Source organism: Archocentrus centrarchus, unplaced genomic scaffold (assembly GCF_007364275.1).
Source record: "Archocentrus centrarchus isolate MPI-CPG fArcCen1 unplaced genomic scaffold, fArcCen1 scaffold_43_ctg1, whole genome shotgun sequence".
In the NCBI taxonomy this organism is placed as follows: Eukaryota; Metazoa; Chordata; class Actinopteri; order Cichliformes; family Cichlidae; genus Archocentrus; species Archocentrus centrarchus.
The window spans coordinates 443,174-464,785 of NW_022060269.1; the positions used below are offsets into that span (position 1 = coordinate 443,174).

At 41.8% G+C, this 21,612-nt stretch overlaps 1 protein-coding gene across 1 annotated transcript; it reads right to left on the bottom strand.

The window, feature by feature from the left end:
- csnk1da (casein kinase 1, delta a) lies at window positions 1–21,099 on the bottom strand. Its single transcript, XM_030724899.1, has 9 exons — window positions 20,567–21,099; window positions 13,285–13,395; window positions 8,546–8,694; window positions 8,113–8,341; window positions 7,856–8,026; window positions 7,615–7,763; window positions 7,044–7,212; window positions 6,797–6,906; window positions 1–3,044 (listed from the first exon to the last, which is right to left on the bottom strand). The coding sequence occupies exons 1-9, from the start codon at window positions 20,640–20,642 to the stop codon at window positions 2,994–2,996; spliced, it is 1,215 nt and encodes a 404-aa protein (XP_030580759.1). The 5' UTR covers window positions 20,643–21,099; the 3' UTR covers window positions 1–2,993.
- Window positions 21,100–21,612: the final 513 nt, after the last annotated feature.

Consider the following 21,612-nt stretch of genomic DNA (forward strand, 5'->3'; position numbering starts at 1 on the left):
TACAAGTACTTAATTTATTTAAACAACTTTAAAATACACAAATACAGTGGCATTACAAATGAGGAGCAAAGGTTTTGAGGTGGGAGTGAAAAGAAATGATCTCCCATGACTCCACAGAAAGATGCAGTTTGGGACACGAGGAACCATCTCCAACAGTTAAAAGCAAAACTGACAAAAATAAGAAAGAACTGCGTGAAGCAGACTGCAAAACTCATCCCATGTAAATTGTACTTGCATTTATTATAGCCATCAGTGGAACAAACGAGTTAATGCATCACTTTTTTGATTTTCAAGCCCACAGGTGAAGGATATCAAAAAAGAAAAACTGCCCGAGCAGGAACTCTAATGGAGTGAGGCGTTCCCATTCCATCCATACACTGTCGCCACCGTCCAAAACCGTACAGTGGTTCGTGTGGACCTGGTAGACAGAGTAGGTACAATCTATACACAACAACAGAGCAAACAAGTACAAATTACCACAACAACCCCTTCCCCCATTAACTACACAAAATTGGCCTACATTACTTTGCAATCAGTGGACAGTTTTCTACTTTAAAATGTGCATGATTCAGATCAAGTCAGAGGAGCCACTTTTAGTACCACTGGGACTCAGCCAAGACACCCCCCCCCCCCCCCCCCCCCAAACACACACTTTTTTTTGTTTTTTTTAATTAAGATAACACTTCCTTCTTGTTCATTGGTCATCTTTTTTAAACCACTCCTGTCCGTTTTCTACACAAACTTGCACATCATTTGCCAGACCCTCTGAAACGGTCAGCATCAGACTTAAACTAATGAGCTCTATTGGATCTATTACACATTTTTTTTTAACTCAAGCTCCATCTATGCCAGCTACTTTAGAAGTCATTGCAACATAGGTCACACAGTAGAATTTTAAATGGGGAAAAAATAACGCAGCCTCAAATACCACCTGTTTCCCAAGAAGGTTCAACTGAGGCCATAACATCCGAGGAGGCTTTTTTTTTTTTAGCTTTCTAGTGGCAGAAAATACATTCCCAGAATCTACCTTCTTAAAAAGGTAAGCCCAGTCAGTAATTTAGTCTTTAGCTCCCATAAAGTTGTGGCACTTGCAAAAACAGATTTAAAGATGAATGCTTAAAACTTACAGTCGCCTGCACAACGACCTGCCAACAATTCGCACATGTAACACACAGCGGGGAAGTCTGCTCAAGATGCTTTCAGACTTCTGGAAATGTTCAGCTTGGTTTAGGCGAGGGAGCTGACCAAGAGCATTCTGGAAGCAGCACACAATGTCCACCCGCTGGTGGGGAATACACCAGAAAATTAGCTACAAATCCACACAGTGCAACAGCACGTGGACTGTATATTGAAGAGCTGGGAGGCTAAAGAGTGGCTGATGTGTGATCTCTGCTGAGTGATGTCTAGAAATGTTCAGGGCTGCAGCGCATGTATGAAAACTGCTTTGAAAGTGAAAGCATGTTTTCAGTTTTAGTAGTTCTCCCCGTAGACTCTAAAAACTGTGAAACGCCCCCTTTAAGGCAAAACCAAGTGGCTTCTTCTGCACTGTGCAACCATGCTGTGAAATACTTTGCAATGGCACACTCAGTATTAAACTGGGTATCAGTAAAAGATAACTCACTCAATTTGCCTTGGAGCCTTTCCTCCAATATAACGAATACATTGTTACGTTTCTATCGTGCAGTTTTGGTGGGATTCTGACCACGAGTTCACTGAAACTCACTCTTTAAGCTCTTGTGGGGCTCATTTTTGTGGCTTCTGCTAGAGACACACATGGAGACAAGGAGGCTGCAACATCCTGTGAATTTTGGTTGAAATCATCCACGAGTGTTTATTGGTGTTTATGAAGAAAGCCGTCAAAAGTATGCTTGAAACAAAACAAACAAAAACAAAGAGAAGTCTTTGGAAGCAGATGGTCTAGAATGAGGTTGATGAGGCAAAGGAGTTTAAAAAAAAAGAAAAAACTCTCAACATGTTTATCCCACACCCATTTTAAGCTTGTATGACCCTAAGATAACCCTAAGACAGAACCACACAAACACACAAAAACCACATCACTATGCACTGAGTTTAAAAACAATGTCTCATCCATTCAGTGCGCACACACCAGCCTCCCGACTAGATCATCGTTTCATTCACAGCTTTTCCCACCGCAGCCACAGACCTGAAGACAAACTATATGTGCTGTATGTTGTATGATACTACAACGTCCTGGTTGCAACGCACCTGAGGTGGACAAAGACAAAAAAACAAAAAAAACAAACTACTCATACCATGGGATCATTGCAGAGAGAACAATTAAACCCCGTTACTGTAACTGTAAAGTTAAACCTCAAACACCTAAAATACAAAATAAAAGAAAAATGTCCACTTGTGGGATTTAAAGAGTCTTTCAGGACACAAAAATAGAGTTTAGGCCCTGTTCTTCAACACTGCCACGATGGATCACGTGTCTCTGGTAGGTTTAATAAATCCCACAGGTTGCAGCTAACAGACTCGTCATTCTCTCTTAAGTCTGAACAGCTGGTGTAGTAGAATTTTTAATGATTAAAAATAAGTAAAATCAAAAGTTGGGAGGAGAAAAAAAATGAAGGTGATGCTAGAGAGAAGTGAATCCATGGCTTCATCAACAGTGAGGAGGAGGCAGGCGGAGGAGGGGGGGGGGTTTCCAAATCTTCCCACGGAGAAGAAGAAGAGATGCTGCGGCTGCTACTTTGCCAGAATTGTTGTTAAGGCAACCAAACTGTGCTCCACCTGCCCATCTCTCTCTCCTCGTCACACACACAGACACACACACACACTCACACGTCTGGCTGTGCGCCTCTTCTTCTGTCAAGTGAACAGGAGCGCAGCCAGATACTTGTGCACTGGTTGGTAAGTCCTCCGTGTCATCTGAAGAGTCCTTGTTCATGTGTGTCTGTGTGTGTCTGTGTGTGTGCGTGGCTGCAAGTGGTGCATGTTGAGGCCTCCATGGTGCACAGTTGGATGGGGTTTCACCGAGGGGCTGCAGACTGGAGGCCGCTGGGTGTGGCCCGGGACAGAGCCTGAAAGAAGCAGAGGGGAAAATAACGTCACTGTCACAAAGACAATGCAGCAGCAGCAGCAGGGAGCAGATCACACAGAGGAAAACTTCAGCAGGACACACACTGCAGAGCTCACAGCCAGCAGCCTAGCTCAGCACAAACACTGGATACTAGAGTTTCGCCAAAGGACAAATTTGAGTCACAATGAACACCAGTAATTTATATTAATTAATATTAAATGTATGCCTCACCACAGTTTGATGCAGCCATTTCTACATATAACCAGCCTCTGGGGCTGAAAAATAAAGCCAACAAGGAAGTGCAAAAAAAATGCAGGTCCTCTCACGCACACTCGAGGCCATCTCCAAAAGTGAGCCAATCCCAACACTCGTGTTAAAATGTGCAACTTTATACCAAAATTAAAACATGTTTACAGCCATATACAAAAAAAAAAAAAAATGACAGTTTTTCCCTTCAAAACAGTTCAACAAAAGGAGATTTTTTTTCTTCAATAACCAGTCCAGCTGGATGCTGGTAATTCTTAAAGTTCGGGTCATGACTGGCTACATTAGCAGGTGTGCCAACAGGGGGCGCTGTGGCACAGAGCCGTCTGCTAAGCCTCACTCACTAAATTGAGTCACTAAACTGGAAATTGTGGTCTTGCTGTTGGAGCCTTTTGAAGCATTTCATGGAATTATCTGACAAAAGTACACATGCAGACCATGCTTGCATATCTGCACCTTCTGAAATGAATGCGATCCATCATCACACAACAAGACACCCAGGATGTGTGTGTGTGTGTTGGTGGGATGTGAAAATTAAGAGTTTAATGTAAACTGCTCTGTGTGTTTGCAGAATTAACAGTTTCTCCTCCCCTGCCATCATGCTAAAGTGACACTAACACTGAGTCTATGGACTACTTTGGCCGAGTCTCACATTTCTGTGAATACACTCGTGTACGCTGAAGAAGCCAGTGCAGCAGGTACAAACTGACCAATCAGCAGCCAGCCAGAAGCATAAACGAGCTGTATGCCTACCTAAGGACAAATCACCGGCCTCCACTGGTTGTCCTTGGAAACACTTCTCCTTTGTTTTTGTTCTAAATAAACAAAAGCTGCTTTTAACGTTCCTATTTACAGACTTGAGGTATTCCACTTTCTTCCAACACTGTGTGAATGCTCTATGGAGCTACAGTTACAAGTAAATTATGGTTCATTTTACTTTTTAAACTTATTTCATCATGCATACAATGTCACTAATACGTAACTTGCATGCAATGTGTTAAACAGGCCTACATCCTTTTTAGTTAACAGTTGTTTTAATGTTCTTTAAACATACACTGATCGAGCATAACATTATGACCACCTGCCTAATATTGTGTTGGTCCCCTGTTTGCAGCCAAAACAGCCCTGACTCTACCAGAGCCCTGCAGGTGAGCTGTGGTATCTGCACCAAGATGTTACAACAGATCCTTTAAGTCCTGTAAGCTGCAAGGTGAAGCCTCGATGAATCAGACTGGTTTGTCCAGTGCATCCCACAGATGCTCGATTGGATTGAGATCTGGGGAATTTGGAGGCCTTGCCAGCACCTCAAACTTGTTGTGCTCCTCAAACCATTCCTGAACTATTCTGCTTTGTGGCAGGGAGCATTACCCTGCTGAAAGAGGCCATCAGGGGACACAGTTTCCATGAAAGGGTGTACATGGTCTGCAAAAACACACAGGCACCTGGCCTACCATGTGACTTCACTTGCTCCCTAATATACCCCACCGACTAACAGGTGGTCATGATGTTAGGCTTCATCAGTGTACGTATAGGCAAACTCCTGTGTCAGTCTGTGTGTTTTATTACACACACAATGGAGAGTTCCTGTTTAAGATAATTCTGTGGGGGGGATAATACACACAGAAATGTGTCTCACATCTTTTTAAAACATTACACCTGGGCCTTCATAAACAGCCTATAGCTGATAATTGGCTATACAACCAATCAACAGTGCGATGATCCCAACAACATGGTATTTTTGGTATTGCCACACATGAAAGCAAAGAATCTGTAGACACTTTTCTGATCAGTGGTCTTTACTTTCTGGGGTTTCCACTAGTTTATAGGCAGCAATAAAACCTGCCGGGACACCACGTGATGCCCAAACATCATGCAATTTTGTATTTAAGATGTTTTAGGCATAACATGACATAACGAGCTAACGTGCCTCATGCAGCCTTCCTGGAAATGAATATTATTTATTGCTATTTTATTTCTAGTCATTATGCTGATATATTTGGTCAAGGTCTGGTGTGCATTATCGAGATTATTTATTTATTACATTTCAAGTTGCTACAGTAGAAGATGATGTGTTACTGTGGGAGGTTGACGTTATGACATTCAAGCAATCAGAGGTTTAAAAACTGATTTCAAAAATGAGTCTAATTGGCAACAACAACATGCAAATTTAGTGCCTTAAACTTTGCATTAAATTTGTTGACTGTGTCATTGCCAATTAGTGTTGCTGAAGTCTTGGTCAATTTTCTCCACTGCTTAACATTATTCAGGCCAAATGCTATGACAGCCCTTCAACAGGAATACCAGCAATGGTCTAGGTTTTCATGTGTCCATGTGATATATATGAACCATAGCTATGCAAATTAACACAAGTGACTTAAATTATTCAACAAGATGAGTTATTCATGAGCTGCACTTTAATCTCACGAGCACAAATCAGAACGAGCCAAAAAAAAAGATGCCTTCAGTTGTCCTTCACTTTTCATCATTACTCATTTTGAGCTACGCTGAACATCCTTATTCTGCTCGTTCACAATACCGATCAATACTCCAACGACTGAAAAAAGATGCCATAAGTATACTACTCAAAAGGAAGCAAAGTGCCACATCAGCACAGAAAAATAAAATCATAATGTTGCTATATTATAAATCTGTACCTGCACCTGAAAAAATGCCACATTCAAAACACATTCACGACAAATGAGACCTGCTTAAACCCAAAACACACCACTGGCTGAAGGAGACTGAAGAAAACCTGATTCAGTCTATTCAGCAGTTCCCTTCTTTGGCCTACAGGGGGAGTGGAGGTCCATGCGAGGAAGAGAACAAAGGACCTAACGAAGCCTTGAAACACGGATTACCTCTGCTCCATCACACAGATCCTACAAAGCTCAGGAGAACGAGTGCAAAGGTGTCAGTTCCACTCTGCCTTCACACCTTTTTTAACTAACTGGAAAAAAATCTCTTTCGGTGCAAAGATAACAGCAGAGAGAAAATATTGTCTATTTTAAAAAGTTAGATTACTTGCTCATGTAATGACACATCTGACAAATCAGAAACCTGCACAAGCACAGTTATTGATCACCAAGTGCTTCTTGTGATTAGGTTCTGCTTTCAGCTTCATGTCAGTAATTCATTTTGAAATGAGGGACAAAGGGAACAAACAAGCAAAACAGGAAATTCTGTTGCCTGCTGCCTGTATCAGCTCAAACACTGTATGCTCTCGTAATACATGCTTCCTGTTTTGAAGAGGTCTTTGTTGGGCAACTGAGCACAAATGATTTAAGTTCTTATTATTAACTGACATGCAATCCTAATATCCTGCCAATATCCTGTTTTATGGACTGCCAAACTGCACAGGGTGCACCCTGCCACTCAGCCAGAGTCACCCGGGTTGGGGTCCAGCGCCGGAAATGTGGCTGCAAACAGATGTTTCCTGTGGACTTTGAATATATTTGTGAAGCACGGTTCATGTGTCATGGTTTGTGTTACCTGTGAGGACATGCGGGATGTTTCCTGGCGTCCCGTCAGGTCTGACGAGGAGATGTTGACGGGGGCTCCCCGGTGAAGACGCATGCTCACTTTTCTCTCCTTTTCCATACCTGGAAAAAAAGAAGGAAAAAAAAAAAAAAAAGGTACAAGATAGGCTGAGAATTACAGCTGGTTGATGGAAAAGCCAAAACAGTCAACAGCAGCAACCTACAGAGCTAATTTAAAAACACATTAAATGTGAGCTGACCTGTGTGTGAGGAAGGGTTGAGTGGAGAGGGGGCTGCGACATCCTGAGGTGCTCTGGGTCTTCCTGAGGCCGAGGCCATGCCTCTAGCCCCGGGGTTCCTGTTGTGCCTCATCCTCTCTTCCCGCTCCCGGCGCTCCCTCTCTGCATCCTCCGCGGCTCTGTTGGCACCCTGGCACACAAGTCAGGGGAGGTTTATTAAGCTTTCAGACAGCTGCAGACTTTCAGTAACAAAAAAATGTGTATGAAATCTGTATAAAAAGGATAATAGGCAGAATGATGATGCACTGTATCTGTACAGGTCACAAAAAGCCATATGCATCTTTAAGTTGAGATTATTTTGTTGTTACACAACATGTATATAGCTGTGTTCATTTCATAAAGAATGCGACTGTTCCAGTTGTACTGAGAGCACACATCACCCAGTTCTTGGGAGGTTTGACTTGCGTTCTGCTTGCCAATTAAATTCCCAAGAATGAGTGCTTGTTTCTGGCACACCTCCATAAAATAAGTAAGAAGCATGAATTTATTTTAGAGGGCAAATAATTTCCTTAGATGTGGAGATACAACTTACAAATTTCAGCATGTTCCAGTCAAAGACATAGTCGTAGGAGAACCCCTGTCTGTGGAAGAGGTTCCTGAAGAGCTGGCGCAGGTACGAGTAGTCGGGCTTATCGTCAAACCGCAGAGAGCGGCAGAAGTTCAGGTAGGTGGCAAACTCCGCTTTGGGGGGCAAAGAGGTTTGTAAAGAAATTAGTGTCAAAGCAGAGGTGGGGCTAAAACATTCATAACTACATGTGAGCACTAGAACCTACATGGGTAGCCTTTGCAGAGGACCTCAATGGGTGTCGACATTTTTTTCTCACTGATGCGTTCATATTTCTGCCTCTTGGTGGCAGCTTTAAGGCCTTGCCAAGGCAGAGAACCCAGGTTGAAGTACATAAGGACGTATCCCAGTGACTCCAAGTCATCCCGTCTGGACTGCTCTGTAAATGCAGGGAGAGGTGGGTCAGTCAGGATCAGCAGTCCGGACTGATTCATCAGTCACCAGCTTTATGGAGGTTGATCTTACCGATGCCCAGATGTGTGTTGATGGAGGCGTAGCGAGCGGTGCCTGTCAGGTTCTTGTTCTCGCGGTAGGGGATGTGCTGGTGTGTGCGTGCGTCGCGATATTTCTTGGCCAGGCCAAAATCAATGATGTAGACGAGGTTTCCTTTCTTACCCAGGCCCATCAGGAAGTTGTCTGGCTTTACGTCTCTGTGGATGAAGTTCTTGGAGTGGATGTATTCAATTCGGCTGATCTAGAAGAGCGGTAGTCAAATATTAATATGTGGACATTACAGGAGCTTCCCTAAAGGTAGATATTTTAAGTCTGTAAAGACATGAGACATACACAAAAGTACCCCACTCTACTGTGTTTGTTGCACTACTGTATGCACTGTGTGTCATGTATCATTAAGCTGCAGGACCAGCATATATTCTTTTTCTTCTTCTTGAGATCTCACCATCTGGTCAGCCAGCAGCAGGACTGTCTTGAGGCTGAACTTGCGAGAGCAGAAGTTGAACAAGTCCTCCAGACTGGGACCCAGCAGCTCCATCACCATCACGTTGTAGTCACCCTCAGCGCCGCACCATTTTATTGTCGGAATACCCACTGGAAGAAATACAGGAACACAAGGGTTACATTTAGGCTCGACTACATTTATTGGGAGTTCAGTGAGAACCAAGAACTCCATCTTCAAGTGTGTGTGTGCGCGCGCGCACATGATTACCGTATTTTCCGGAGTATAAGTCGCACTTTTTTTCATAGTTTGGCTGGGGGTGCGACCTATACTCCGGAGCGACGTATATGTGACATTTATAACACATGAACCAAAATACTCCAGCCACTTGACATCTCCGTGAACTGCAGCTTTAAGGCAGTCTTGCGTAACCTGTGGGCGCAGTGGATGATGGATGGAGAGCACAGCTTAACGGCAACTGGGAGAATGCGCCACCCAACTTTCCTGGAAGTCATTGGATGGATCAAGAAAACATGGGCTTCAGTGACAAACCGTCCCGTTGGGATTCAGAAAGGCTGGAATAATTGGAACTGCAGCTGACGACGAGTCTGACTAACGCGACACAGAAGAGGAAGCGGCGCTTCGTCTACGGAGTGTACGGAATTGTTTAGAAGTGACACCGAGGATAAAGAATTCAATGGATTGATGGTTTGGTTAACTTGTTAGTATGTTCTTTATGCTATGGTTATCTGAATAACTTAATGTTACGTTAACATACTGTAGCGATTCTCTTAGTTAGAGAGCGTGTTGATGTTGTGGGATTTCGGACTGTTCGGGAGGTTCGTGAAGGCAGCATGGAGAGAGAGAAAAAGACCGAGAGCTTGCCTGTGTGTGTGTTGCTGTTCCGCTGTTGTAGTTGTGGTTGGCGTGGCTGTGGCCTACAGCAGCCGTTTTTCTGTTAATAAAGACGACCTTTGTTGTGAATATCGCCGACTTTGGAAGTGTGTTTACAACGTTACAATACCGAACACGTGTTCGTTGTGCGTCATGTAGCTGAATGTGCTACGTTAGCATAACGTAGGTGTAACCGTGTTCGTCCTGTTCTTTAATCCATTATTATTTTAAATTGCCGTTCAAGATGGAATTTCTGCTCTGGGTCTCGGATTCTATCAACACCCCCCCCCCCCCCCCCCCCTCCCCAAAAAAAAGTGCGACTTATAGTCCAGTGCGACCTATATATGTTTTTTTCTTCTTTATTATGCATTTTTTGGCTGGTGCGACCTATACTCCGGAGCGACGTATAGTCCGAAAAATACGGTAAGTGTGTTAGTGAATGAGTGTGTGTCTGTAAGCCTTTAAAAGGAGCATGCAGTGGCTGCAATGAAGAATTTCTTAAATTTTATAGACTAAAATAATTAAGAGTATCTATAACAGTCATGATTTAGAAAGACACCAAACATTTTCAGTAGCTTTCTAAAATTTCTAAACTTTGTTTCCTTTGTATGCCTTCAAGTCATCTTTGTATTGATGTTATCTTTTGTGCTTTGTTTTTATATAATCTTAATAAACATTTATTTCTGCACCATTAAAAACAAAAAGACAGTCATCCATTGCTTTCCATGATTATACTTCAAATACACAGCAGAATCCCAGAGGAAAGCTTGGACGATAACTGCTCATGATGACATGTCTGTCAAATATGCTACATGAGCCAGCGGTCATGATAAAAGAGAGAAAACAAACCAGTTAAAGCAGGATGTAGCCTGTTTCAGTGCCTGAGAGAGGACTGTGGGCAAACTAGTTTTGATTACTAGTATTCACCTAGCTAAACGTGATGCTGGCCCATCGTGTTTGTGTTAAGGGATCAGAATTACACACTTTCTCCTGAAGACAGATTTCTCTCCACAAGTAAGATTTCTAGTCTGGTTTTTCACATGTGCACTGGTAAAGTAAACGTTGTGGGTAACATGTGCATGAGCCTAGAGAAGCCCATGAAGTGTGCAAGTCTGATCAACAGGAACCATCACAATTGATGGCAGTGTGCGCACATTTGGAAATGACGTCAAGTCTTCACACTGTGCACTTGAGCAATGTCATTTCCTTTTTCGGGGGCTCATATTACAGACAAGCTTGCGCATTTTGAGGTTTTTGAGTAAACGCGACGACCGCACTGCACGTACACACTTTTCTGATTTCTGTCACCAACAGGTTTTTCCAAGTAAGCGGGTCACTTTAAGTAGACGTAAACACAGCCGATGACTAACACATTTACCCTGCCCGGATTAAAAAGCAAAACAAAAACAACAAACCTTCCTGAAACAGACCTGTACAGGGTAACTACAGGTAATAAACGTGGCTCGGCTCATGCCCCCATACACAGAGGCCAGCTGGTTTAGTAAGAACTGGTAACTGACCCTGCCAGAGCGAATCGGCCATCTGGCATTTCCTTCTACAGGCAAGCAGCAACAAAATGCTAGTACTCAGCACCACACACACACACACACACACACACACACACACACACACACACACACACACACACACACACACCCACCCCATCCGCTATTTATATACATACAAACACAAATACATCCCACCGTCTAGGTCAGCTACTGTGCCCTAATAAATCCAACTATGCTGGAACAAAAATACAAATGCATGTGGGGACACAGCTGTGCTGACAGACACACTGTCTCTATAAATGAGCAGTCCAGAGCCCACTAATATGGACAAAGTGAATTCATTAGCCACCAAAAGAAAACTACATATTAAAATTTGGATTTCAGAACAGTTTGAGTAGCTAACAGGGCAGTGTGAGGTACAGTAGGACAGTGATGCAAACAAACCTTTACGTAAGGGCGATAAGAAAAGGTCTGTTTTCAACCACATGTTGCTGACGACACTAACGAGCTGGCAGGACAATTAAAAACAACAAAAAAAACCAAAACATCCGTGATATTTTTTTCCTTTGCCCAGCAGCACTTAGACTAAATGAAAAAAAAATACTTTTGGTTATGATCCCTGACCTTTAATGTTTTTTTGAAAGAAATTATATCAAATATATATATCAAAAGCTACTGCGTCTATTTTACTCCAGACTGTGTTGTTTATTGGTTACACAACGAGCATGGTTCACGGCGCCGTTTGCCTCCTGTATGCAAACCTAATATTCTTTGTTTTTCCCCTCAGAATTAAAACGTCTCACTCTGAAAAGTCAGTGGCTGTGGAGATGAGCACAGAGCGTTTTCTGATAGGTCCATTCTAGCCAATCATGCATGAAACACCTAGGCATGGTAGTGACCGAAATGGTGGACCCACCGCTCGCACACCGAGGAGTGCAAAAGCTGTTCTGCACAACTGTAAACATGTCAGAGCTGAGATCAGCAGGATTAAGCCAGCATCCACATCAAGGACACTGTTCTGTCATTCAAATGTTTCATGGTCACCCTCTGGCAGCAGCAAAGTTCAGGCATGTAAAAACCCTACCCACTTTTTTTATTACTATAAAATAAAACCTTATTCCTACCTGTACTTTAAAATCTATGTTACCCTAACCAAAGCCTTACTGACTCAGAGCAACAAGTTCTTTCTTGCCTCTCATGCTGTAAGCTCGTGAGCACGTTTGAGAGTCACATGTTCTTTTCTCTTGCTTTTGGTACCTTTATAGTGGCATGAGGTCTTTTTACCTATGCTAGTAGTAAAGCTATATGCCGGTTAGCTAGACCACTTTGGTTAAAATATATTAACATTAGTACTCATGCTGGCACCAAGCTTATTTACTTTAATGATCTGTCAGCTGTCTCTGCAAAAGGTTTAACTTTAAAATCAATAATACACGGACAAAAAGTCCATTCACACAGTAAGAGTAAATATTTTTCTCCTGAACAGAAATTCACTCCAACATGCAAACTAAATGCAAATAAATTTTCTTTTTCAAAACCCTCTGGCTTCTTGCGTAGCTACAGGACACAAGTACTGTGTTAGTGGTTTTTGGTGACATGATACTGTGTAATTTGAATATTTTTGTAGTGTCTATATTTTTTCCAGCTTTGATGAAAATCTGGCTGTAACCAGCTGCCTAATTTAATAAGACAGGAAAGAGGTGTTGTGTTTTTCCAAAATGTTGCTCATGAGTCACTGATTTAGGACGATCAAAGCAGCAAACAGCTTTTCAGCTTTATTGTAGTAAACAGCTGCCTATCTTATCATGGCTCAACTCACACGAAGTTATCTTCTGTCACTCTTTGGTCACAGTAAAAGCAGTGAAGCAACAGCTAAGAAATTAGCATCTATCTGGTCGGCACGCTTATACAGAGATTAGCTGCACACACCTCTTGAATCAGGTTTTAGGCACCAGGCTACTGTGACAGAGTGGTTCATTTTTGTGGCTAATCTGGTGCTTACAAACAATCACTGTCAGAAGTTACTGTTAGAAAGATTAGAGAAGGGAGATGATTGGTATGTACCATAATCACACAGCTATTGTGTGACCTTGTGGCTTAACTTATGAGTTGTAGTCACTGAGTCACAGATCAATGTTTTCCATTCATCGTATTTTTTTTGTCATCTTTAATCTACCAATATTTTTTCACAGCTTCACCCCAAAACTGAGAATTGGGGCTTCAGTTCAAAGTCTGAGGTCACGAGGGTCACTGGAATAAACATCACATTCCTTTAGGTGAATGTGAGGAGTTTATAAAAGCAAACAGACTGTGTGTAAATGGTGTTATGGTACACCTTACCTCCACCCTGCATCATCTTGTAGATTTTGCTCTCTATGTGGAGCTGTGGGTGTTTGGTCTTGACACATTCCAATTTGATGGCAACCTCCTCTCCAACAGAGATATCAGTACCTAGGCAAAGACAGCAAAGACACATTACACACTCAATACAGTATTTAATTTATAAAGCAGTATCTAATCAGCAACATCAACTATAGAAACTGTAATACTGGACACAGTCAAAGGAATATTACTCATGTAAAAGTCCAACCTCTCTCTATGCCATGGTCATTCAAAATCAGCGTAATTTTATTAGTAGTAATTACTACATTTTTAGTAATTTTTATTATTTACTATTATATTTTAAAATAAAATACAATTGATATTCAGTACTGACAAGTGAACACAAATGTGTGATTCATATGCAAAAACAGATCATTACAAGAGCAACATTAAAAGCAGTTATTGACCAAAAGCGCTGTTCTCACTCCATTAAAACGGACTTAAACTCCCCCATCGAAACTAGTTCTGGCAGTTTCAGCTCCTTATACAGATTATTTGATGAAACGGGGGCAGCGTAGTTAAAAGCCTTTGAAAAAAATCAAGAAAAAGACGAGCACAGTATGTTTTGCAGTCCAATGCATCAATAATGTTGTTCACCACTTTAATAGCAGCAGTTCTTGTGCTTTACAGATTTGCTTTATCAATATGTCTCAGAAAAATCCTAAACTGCTTGTTGGCTGGTGGATGAAGTTAAGGGGACCTGCTTGAGTACACAAGGAAATATCAGTGGCTGTTAACACAGCAAGGGCAGCCAAAGTGGAAGATAAACCAGCCAACGGTGCGCACTGAATGTACCCTGCTCTTCTTTCATGTATCTACTTGCATCTGGAGCCTATGTTCCTCACAACTGCCCTCATATTGAGATGCCACCCCTTTGACAGAGCAGAGGATTTGGGGGAAAGCACAGCAAACTGACAGCGTTTCATCTGCTTTCTTCCTAAACACAACCATGGAAGCCAGTTCCCTCCACATAAACACAGCAACTGGACACCACGTTATGCAACCTCATTACACTCTGTCTCATGCACACAAGGAACTGTTAAACTGTACAAGCCAACATTAGCACCAATGGAGCATCACAGACTTCTCTGTATGAGGTCATCTGGGTGGAAGGAGCAGCACTCATGAGGGTGGGACATCCAGGACCGTGACTGTTTAAAGTTTATAAAACACAGAACTGTACAAACAGGGTGAAGAGCAGCCTGTGTCCATGTTGAGTTTTGCAAAGCCGCAGGAAAACAATAGCTGGAGCTGACATAATGCAACTCTGCTGCTTCTCATCTATGCAGCTAAATTAGATTGCATTGATTTACTCCAAGCTGGCAGTCCAAAGCCATATCCAGACTGTTCCAGGGAGTTACTTTAAAGGGTCAGCTTACCAATCACATGGTTACTGTCTGCATCCACAGAACTATTTTTCTCCTGTAGCATGTATTTTCTTTCAAATCCTATCCTGTTCAGTACTAAAACACAGTCAGAAGTAGTAGAACACACGCTGCAGTCGTCAGTGTGGATCCCAGGAAGACTGTGTGTGCTACAGGGCACAGGGATCCGTGAAAATCCAAATAAACACATCTTTATGGATTTTCCTGCAGAATTAATGGTCCCCTAGTTGAAATGCCACAGCGCAATAACCTATTAATACTTGGAATTTTGGCCTGAAGTTGCCTGAAACTGTTAATCAATTATAAAAGTAGTCCATGAACATGACTAATCTATTATTTACTGGTAAGCTGTGACATAACTGTAGGTCTAATAAACAGATAAGTCATCATTTTATATTAAAACATTTCTCACCATGCTAAAATGAAAGTGACAGTTATGTAAAGTACGTTTACTCACTGAAAATAAAACCCAGCCTTGCAATAAATGAGTGACAAGTTGGCAATAGCTGCTCTACTGTAGACACTTCACTCAAAATGACTAATCCAGAATGTGCTTGGCCAATCAATCAATAATCACTTGCAAATCAAATGCAACCAGAAAGAAAAGGCTGCAAAGCCTCTTTATGGAGATAATCAGCCTGTTTGACTGTGGTGTCTCCTCGCTTGCATCATAGGAATGTGATCTGCTTGGACAGATTTCCTAGAGAATGTAGTCCCTCCAACCCCCTCCTCCCTACCACATCTTCTTAGAGGCGAGGCTGGGGGCATGGACGGGTGTGTTAGGGGCAAAAACACTGTGTATGTATGGTGGTGTGCGTTTTCATCAAGTGCAGTGTTGCTTGTGAAACATGTTCAGACACGTCCCTCCACACTGGTTCACAAACACAGGCAGACTGCTAGGACTCTAAAGATGCAAATATTTGATACCAGAGCACCAAACTGTGCTGTGATGACTGAGAATCAAACCAGAACTCAGTGCTGACAAACTTTACAGAATCAAAGCTGTTTAATGCCAGAAATGCAGTAGAAGTATATCACAGACCACCATGATTCAATTCAAATCAGTTTTATTTATATAGCACCAAATCACAACAGTCGCCTCAAGGCCCTTTATTTTGTAGGTAAAGACCCTACAATAACACAGAGAGAACCCAACAGTCAAAATGACCCCCTATGAGCAGCACTTGGTGACAGTGGGAAGGAAAAACTCCCTTTAACAGGAAGAAACCTCCATATCAGGTTTGGGGTCGGGGGGACATTCTGTGGAGGAGAGCCAGAGATTAATAATAACTAATGATTAAAAGCACAGGACTTTAGCTATGATGACAGCACAGACAACACGATTCAGGTAAAACTAGACAAACGAGCAATAATGCTCGTGCAGAGAGTGGGAAATCTGAGCTGGCACGGCACACAGAGGATGACCAAATGTGGAGCAATTTCTCAACCACAGGGTTTGATTTTTCAGTGTGAAAAGTAAGGGTTTGGGGGTGAGTAGCTAACGCTGCACTAAAATGCTCTCTGATCAGAAAAAAATATATTACTGTGTGAACCCTGTGAGACCATCAGCAAAAACCCTCAAGATTGCCCAACAGAGTTTCTGAGCTCAGTATCATTATAGCTACTGTTGACACCACAACACAGCAGATGGGCAGCAACCAAACACGTCATCAGTTTGAAGACCGACTCGCTGCCAACAATCGTTCTGAGCATGTCTTAAAGTGTTGTTATTGTGGCAGCCTTATAGCAACCTCGCTGTTAGTTTTCCTTGCATAACCAGACCTCTCCCTTTTGGCACACACTACTGGAAGCTTTTCAAAAATCAAAAGCTGAGAAAGTGTTACACAAGTCCCAAGAAGCCAGGTAGCTTTGTGATACAGGATTTACAAACCTACAAATTTATCAGCGACATCCCTTCTACCACTCTCTACCTCTGCAAACGATGATCAAAGTTGTCCTATCAATAAAGACGATAAGTAGCAGCTTGGAAATGGCCATCGTCAGGATTTCATTGATACTTATACTCCTACTGTTACTACTATCCGTATTTTGGTGCAAAATACACATCAATCCAGCTAATTTTCAAACATTTTGCAGATGCTCAATGTGTTTTATCTCAGCTTCATACTAAGCAAGTATGAAGGTGTATAGTAATGTGTCTCTGGGTCAAGGGGTGTGGTAACCTCACTACAGTTAAATAATAACCATGAGTAATGCAGGATAGGGATGTCACCAGAACCGATACCTGCGGTCGATAATGAAATTCTGAAAACCGTATGGTACCATATGCTGTGTATGGACCCGAGGCAGCAATTCTTCCAGAACTGAAGGCGGCAGCATATGGTTACAAGTCTTCTAGTTTAACCTCACATGCCCAAGAAGGCAAAGAAGGAAGGGCACAAGCACAGGAAAATGGCGTAGCAAACACTACACATGGAAGATGGCGACTGCCACGGTTGCTTCGTTCCAACTCACTGAGATAAGAAAGGCAGAGCTGGCTATACTAGTAGTTTGCATTTGTAACAGCAAAAATATGCCGTTACAAAAGATGGATCCTGATATTAATCATGGGCACGAATGACGTGAGTGTTTTGAAATGTGAACTCCAGTAGCTTCAAAGAATAAAAATATTGAGCTGAAAATGAGCATAAACGCATTCACTTTAAATAATTTGTCATGAGAAGGTCAGTGAGTATAATTTCTAAATTGCTGATTAAAATGATCATACAACAAAAAGACTTAAAGAACTTTGCCCAAATTAAAGTCTGTAACTGGCCACAGAACTCAGATCAAAGACTAAGACGTGTCTGTCCATGTACTTTGATACTGGCAGTAATTGAAGACTACGTTTCAGGCGATACCAAACAAGTATTGACGTTTGATGCCAGGCTGTGACGAGGGGAAAACCTTTCCAGTTTAAGACGTTTGGACAATGATGAGGCCACATCCGGATTTTTGTATCTTGTTTCAGCACGCACATCACCCAGCAGATAACGCAGAAGACCTTTGGAAGCACAACATGACTCAGGCCTTGACTAACTGCTTGTGTGCATAACTGACAATTTGTCGTGACAACCCTCTCAAATGCAAAAAGTTATTCTACCACTTTAATCTGAATATTTGACGGTGCACATTTGCATCCAGTCACAGCACACAGCGTACAAGGCTTCGCTCCAAAAGCTGACCTCAACTTCTGCTAATAACAACCAATCTCTCGCACAACACGAGCACAATCCACCGCTCAGCCAAGCTGCTCACACATTGTCAGTGTTATTAGCAGGCGCTGTGTTCACACACTGCGTGGGAGCATTAATGTGGGAATGACTGAAATCCAGTTCCCTAAACTCTCGAACTTTCATGTTCTCCAGACAGACATTTAGAAGTTATTTACTTCTTGAAGATTTTACTTCTCTAAATGTGTTTGTCTTGTTTGATTAAACAAAAGCACAAACTCTTGCTCTGAGACTTGCAGGAATACCTCTGCGGGGTGGGTGATTTCAAAGAGCCACGCACTGTTCTGGCTGATTAACTACGTTACATCACATTACCCACCAACCAATCAGAGGGGGAAAGAGGAAGGGAGGGAGAGACAAAACCACAAAGTGATTATGCAAGCAGCTGGCAGATCTCACTGTCAGTCTAAACAACAGGTCACATGGAAAGCAATCTGGATCCAGCTGACGCATTAACGAACTTTCACTTTCCTGTGTTTCAAACTTTGCCCTTTTGAAGATAAATGTATTTATGAGTCTGAATCTAAGCACTGTTTAACCTGCTGTCAACCTTGTATGATTTCTGATATCACAGAGAAAACAGTAATCAATATTATATTATAAAGGACAGCCTGATGAAACATATATGACACCAAATCTTTACAGATTAGCCAGTTATTATTTGGCATTTCCCAAATTAGAACCTGAGAAACCAAGAAGGCTGGCTAAAAAGCAAACTATGAGCACAGGCTTGTCCCAGCAGGAAGCTGGGCTCGCTGACTGACTAATCGAACACTTCCTTTAGCCTTTTAAGTCAAACTAAAGTATGACCAATCTATTAAGTAAGCTGCAGCTTGGTTTCAGGGTGTGTTATTCTACCTTCACTGAGAGAAAAGAACACACGTAACAGAAGTTTTTATAGATTTGTCTAAAGTTCGTTTTTATAGTATATTTCCTTTATAACGGAAAAGATCAAATTACAGGGGTTACTTAGTTTATCATTTCAAACTCTGGCCATGTTTAACATGAACGCCACCACTGGAACAGTACACACACACATGACAAAAAAATATAAAATAAGAAAAAGCAGAAAAAGTAAACTTGAACACTGAACTTTTGCTGACCACTGCAATGTATTTTAGAGGAGACAGGCTACCTAGCCTGAAATACTGACCACCTCCCCCGAGACCATGAAACACTTCTACTTCACTTTAATATTTTATAGTATAATACAACCACAGTTAAAGCACAATTCTAATTTGGACTGATGATTTCCGTCAGTAAACTTTCTGAAACACAGTCACACAGTTTCCAAAACGGTTAGTTATGGTGTAAAGTGTGCTACATGGAATACATGAAGAAAATGTCAAATGAAATCCATTAGTATGGTCCTATAACTAACAAATGAAAGGAGGGATAAAAATTTCCCCAATCACACGCACCTTTCTCACGAACTGCTTCCTGAGTAAATGCAAACCTTAAACTTAACTATCCTCTCTCCTGGTTGATCGGTGATACAATGATTAGCCCGAAACCAGCGGGAAAAGGCTCATAAATTAACAATACCTCCTCTCTAAGTTTTAACTTCAAAAATGTGATCAGCTGTTCTCAACTGCTGATGCCAAAAACCTTCAACATGGCCACAGGAGAACACATTACAGAAGTCGAACGAGCTTTGTGTTAGAGAAGGTTTTTTTTCCCTTTCATATTTATGTTTATATCTCAGATGCAGAGCTCAAATAAGACGCCCTTCCCTCTGCCACTATCAACTTCCCCCATCTCACAATAAATTACATCATCGCTAACAGCCCATATGAGTCCACACAGTCTGTTCAGATGAAAAATGATTTGAACATGTTCCTTAAGCCAAAAACCCAACACTATACTCAAGCCAAAGTTACCTCTGCTGGCCATGGAGCCTCTTTTGATCAAATGTAGTCCTAAATATACACTTCGTTACTTTTTAAAAAGGTTCAATGTAATGTAATGATATAATATATATATATATATATATATATATATATATATATATATATATATAGGGTTATATAGAACTCACCTCTCAGTAAGACTAAAATAGTATTTGTTTTACATTTATGAACACAGGAGGAAATGAAACCGGTCTGTTGTGTTTATAGGTGGATCTTTAGAGTAAGTAAATAAAAGCTGGATATCAGTTACAAGCTCAGGGGCTTAAATGGAAAGCCTATGGCCTGATCTGCTGTTCTGTTACCAGACTACTGAGAGCGAAGGCTGGGAACCTATATATTAGCTAGCTTTTTGCAATAGAGATTTAGCTACATAGCAGCCGTCAGTGTCAATTCTTATCGTTAAGACGGTTCATTTGTCCATTAATTCATTCTTATAACAGACAACGTGTTCCCAAAATCAAAAACAATGAAGAATATCGTTTCCTATTAAGTATTTTATGGTAGAGGTTGTCACTGCTAGCTGTTTTGCTACACAGACTGATAGCTCGGTAGCTAACGTTGCTAAGACTAAACACAGAACAGCTGATTGATTATGAGGCCGTTTAGGAAACCCCGAATAAGCAGATGCTAACTGTTAAAGACTCCTTTACAATGACGAGGCTAATGGAAACAACGGGAAAAAGTACAGAAGTGTTCTCAGACAAGAACTTACCGAGGTAGATGTCTCCAAAAGATCCACTTCCAATTTTCCTGCCCAGTCTGTATCGGTTACCCACTCTCAACTCCATGGTAAGCAAGCTTCAGTTGGCTAGCAAGCACGCTCGCTAGCACAGAAACAGGCAAAAAACGGTCAGGTTTAGAGCTGGGACTTGTTTAAAAGCACGACGGGCGAAACCATCCAACGCAAAAGCTCTGTTTAAGCGAAGGACTGGCTCTTCTGTGCACTGTCGCCGGATGAAGTCGAGACTCACAATCTTTCGCCTCTTGTTTTAAAGTACTCCTAACCTCATAATGCGACAATACGATGGTCGCTGAAAAGGTTAGTCTTTGTACTTTCTGCTCCTGGTGTTTTCTTCGCCGATATACTTTAAATCTCCACGGATGAAAACGGATTTAGAGTAGGTTACTTTCAGGATCCGGATTGAGTCTTCTTCCTCCGGCTGCCTTGTCTGCTCTCTCTGAGGACCCTGTTCAGCAGCTCCGCTGGACGTGCCTGACATCACTTCCCTGCTGGGTGACGCGGGGAGGACGCTAACCAGATACCGTGTTGGTGTAGAGCTACCAACAGATACCACTATGGGTAACGGGCCCAACCACACCTGCAGCCTTAGCACTTTCTTCTCTTTCAATTGTTCTTAGAGAATGACACAGTTTAAACATTTTTATGCGGCACAAAACCCGAAAATTGAAATAAAGGAAAATTAAACGTAAATAATGAACACGTTTTAAGATCGTGAGGTTTCGCCTGGTCCGTGTCCGCCATGTGTATTTTCTCGGTGCCCTTTGTTGTTGCGCCTGTGGTTTTCTGTTAGACACTAACCTTTGCAAAACGAATGAATCTGGTCCTGCACATAAACAAAAGATGTGTTCTTTTGTCCAGCTTCTCATGTGCAGTAAACTGTGCAAACTCTCAGAAAATAAACATTAGAAATTAAATAAATACAGTCACTTGCAGTATAACATTATTAAAAACGTCGTCAGTAGCAGTTTATTTAAAAAACACACACACGCTTTAATATAAATCGTTACTGATTGGGC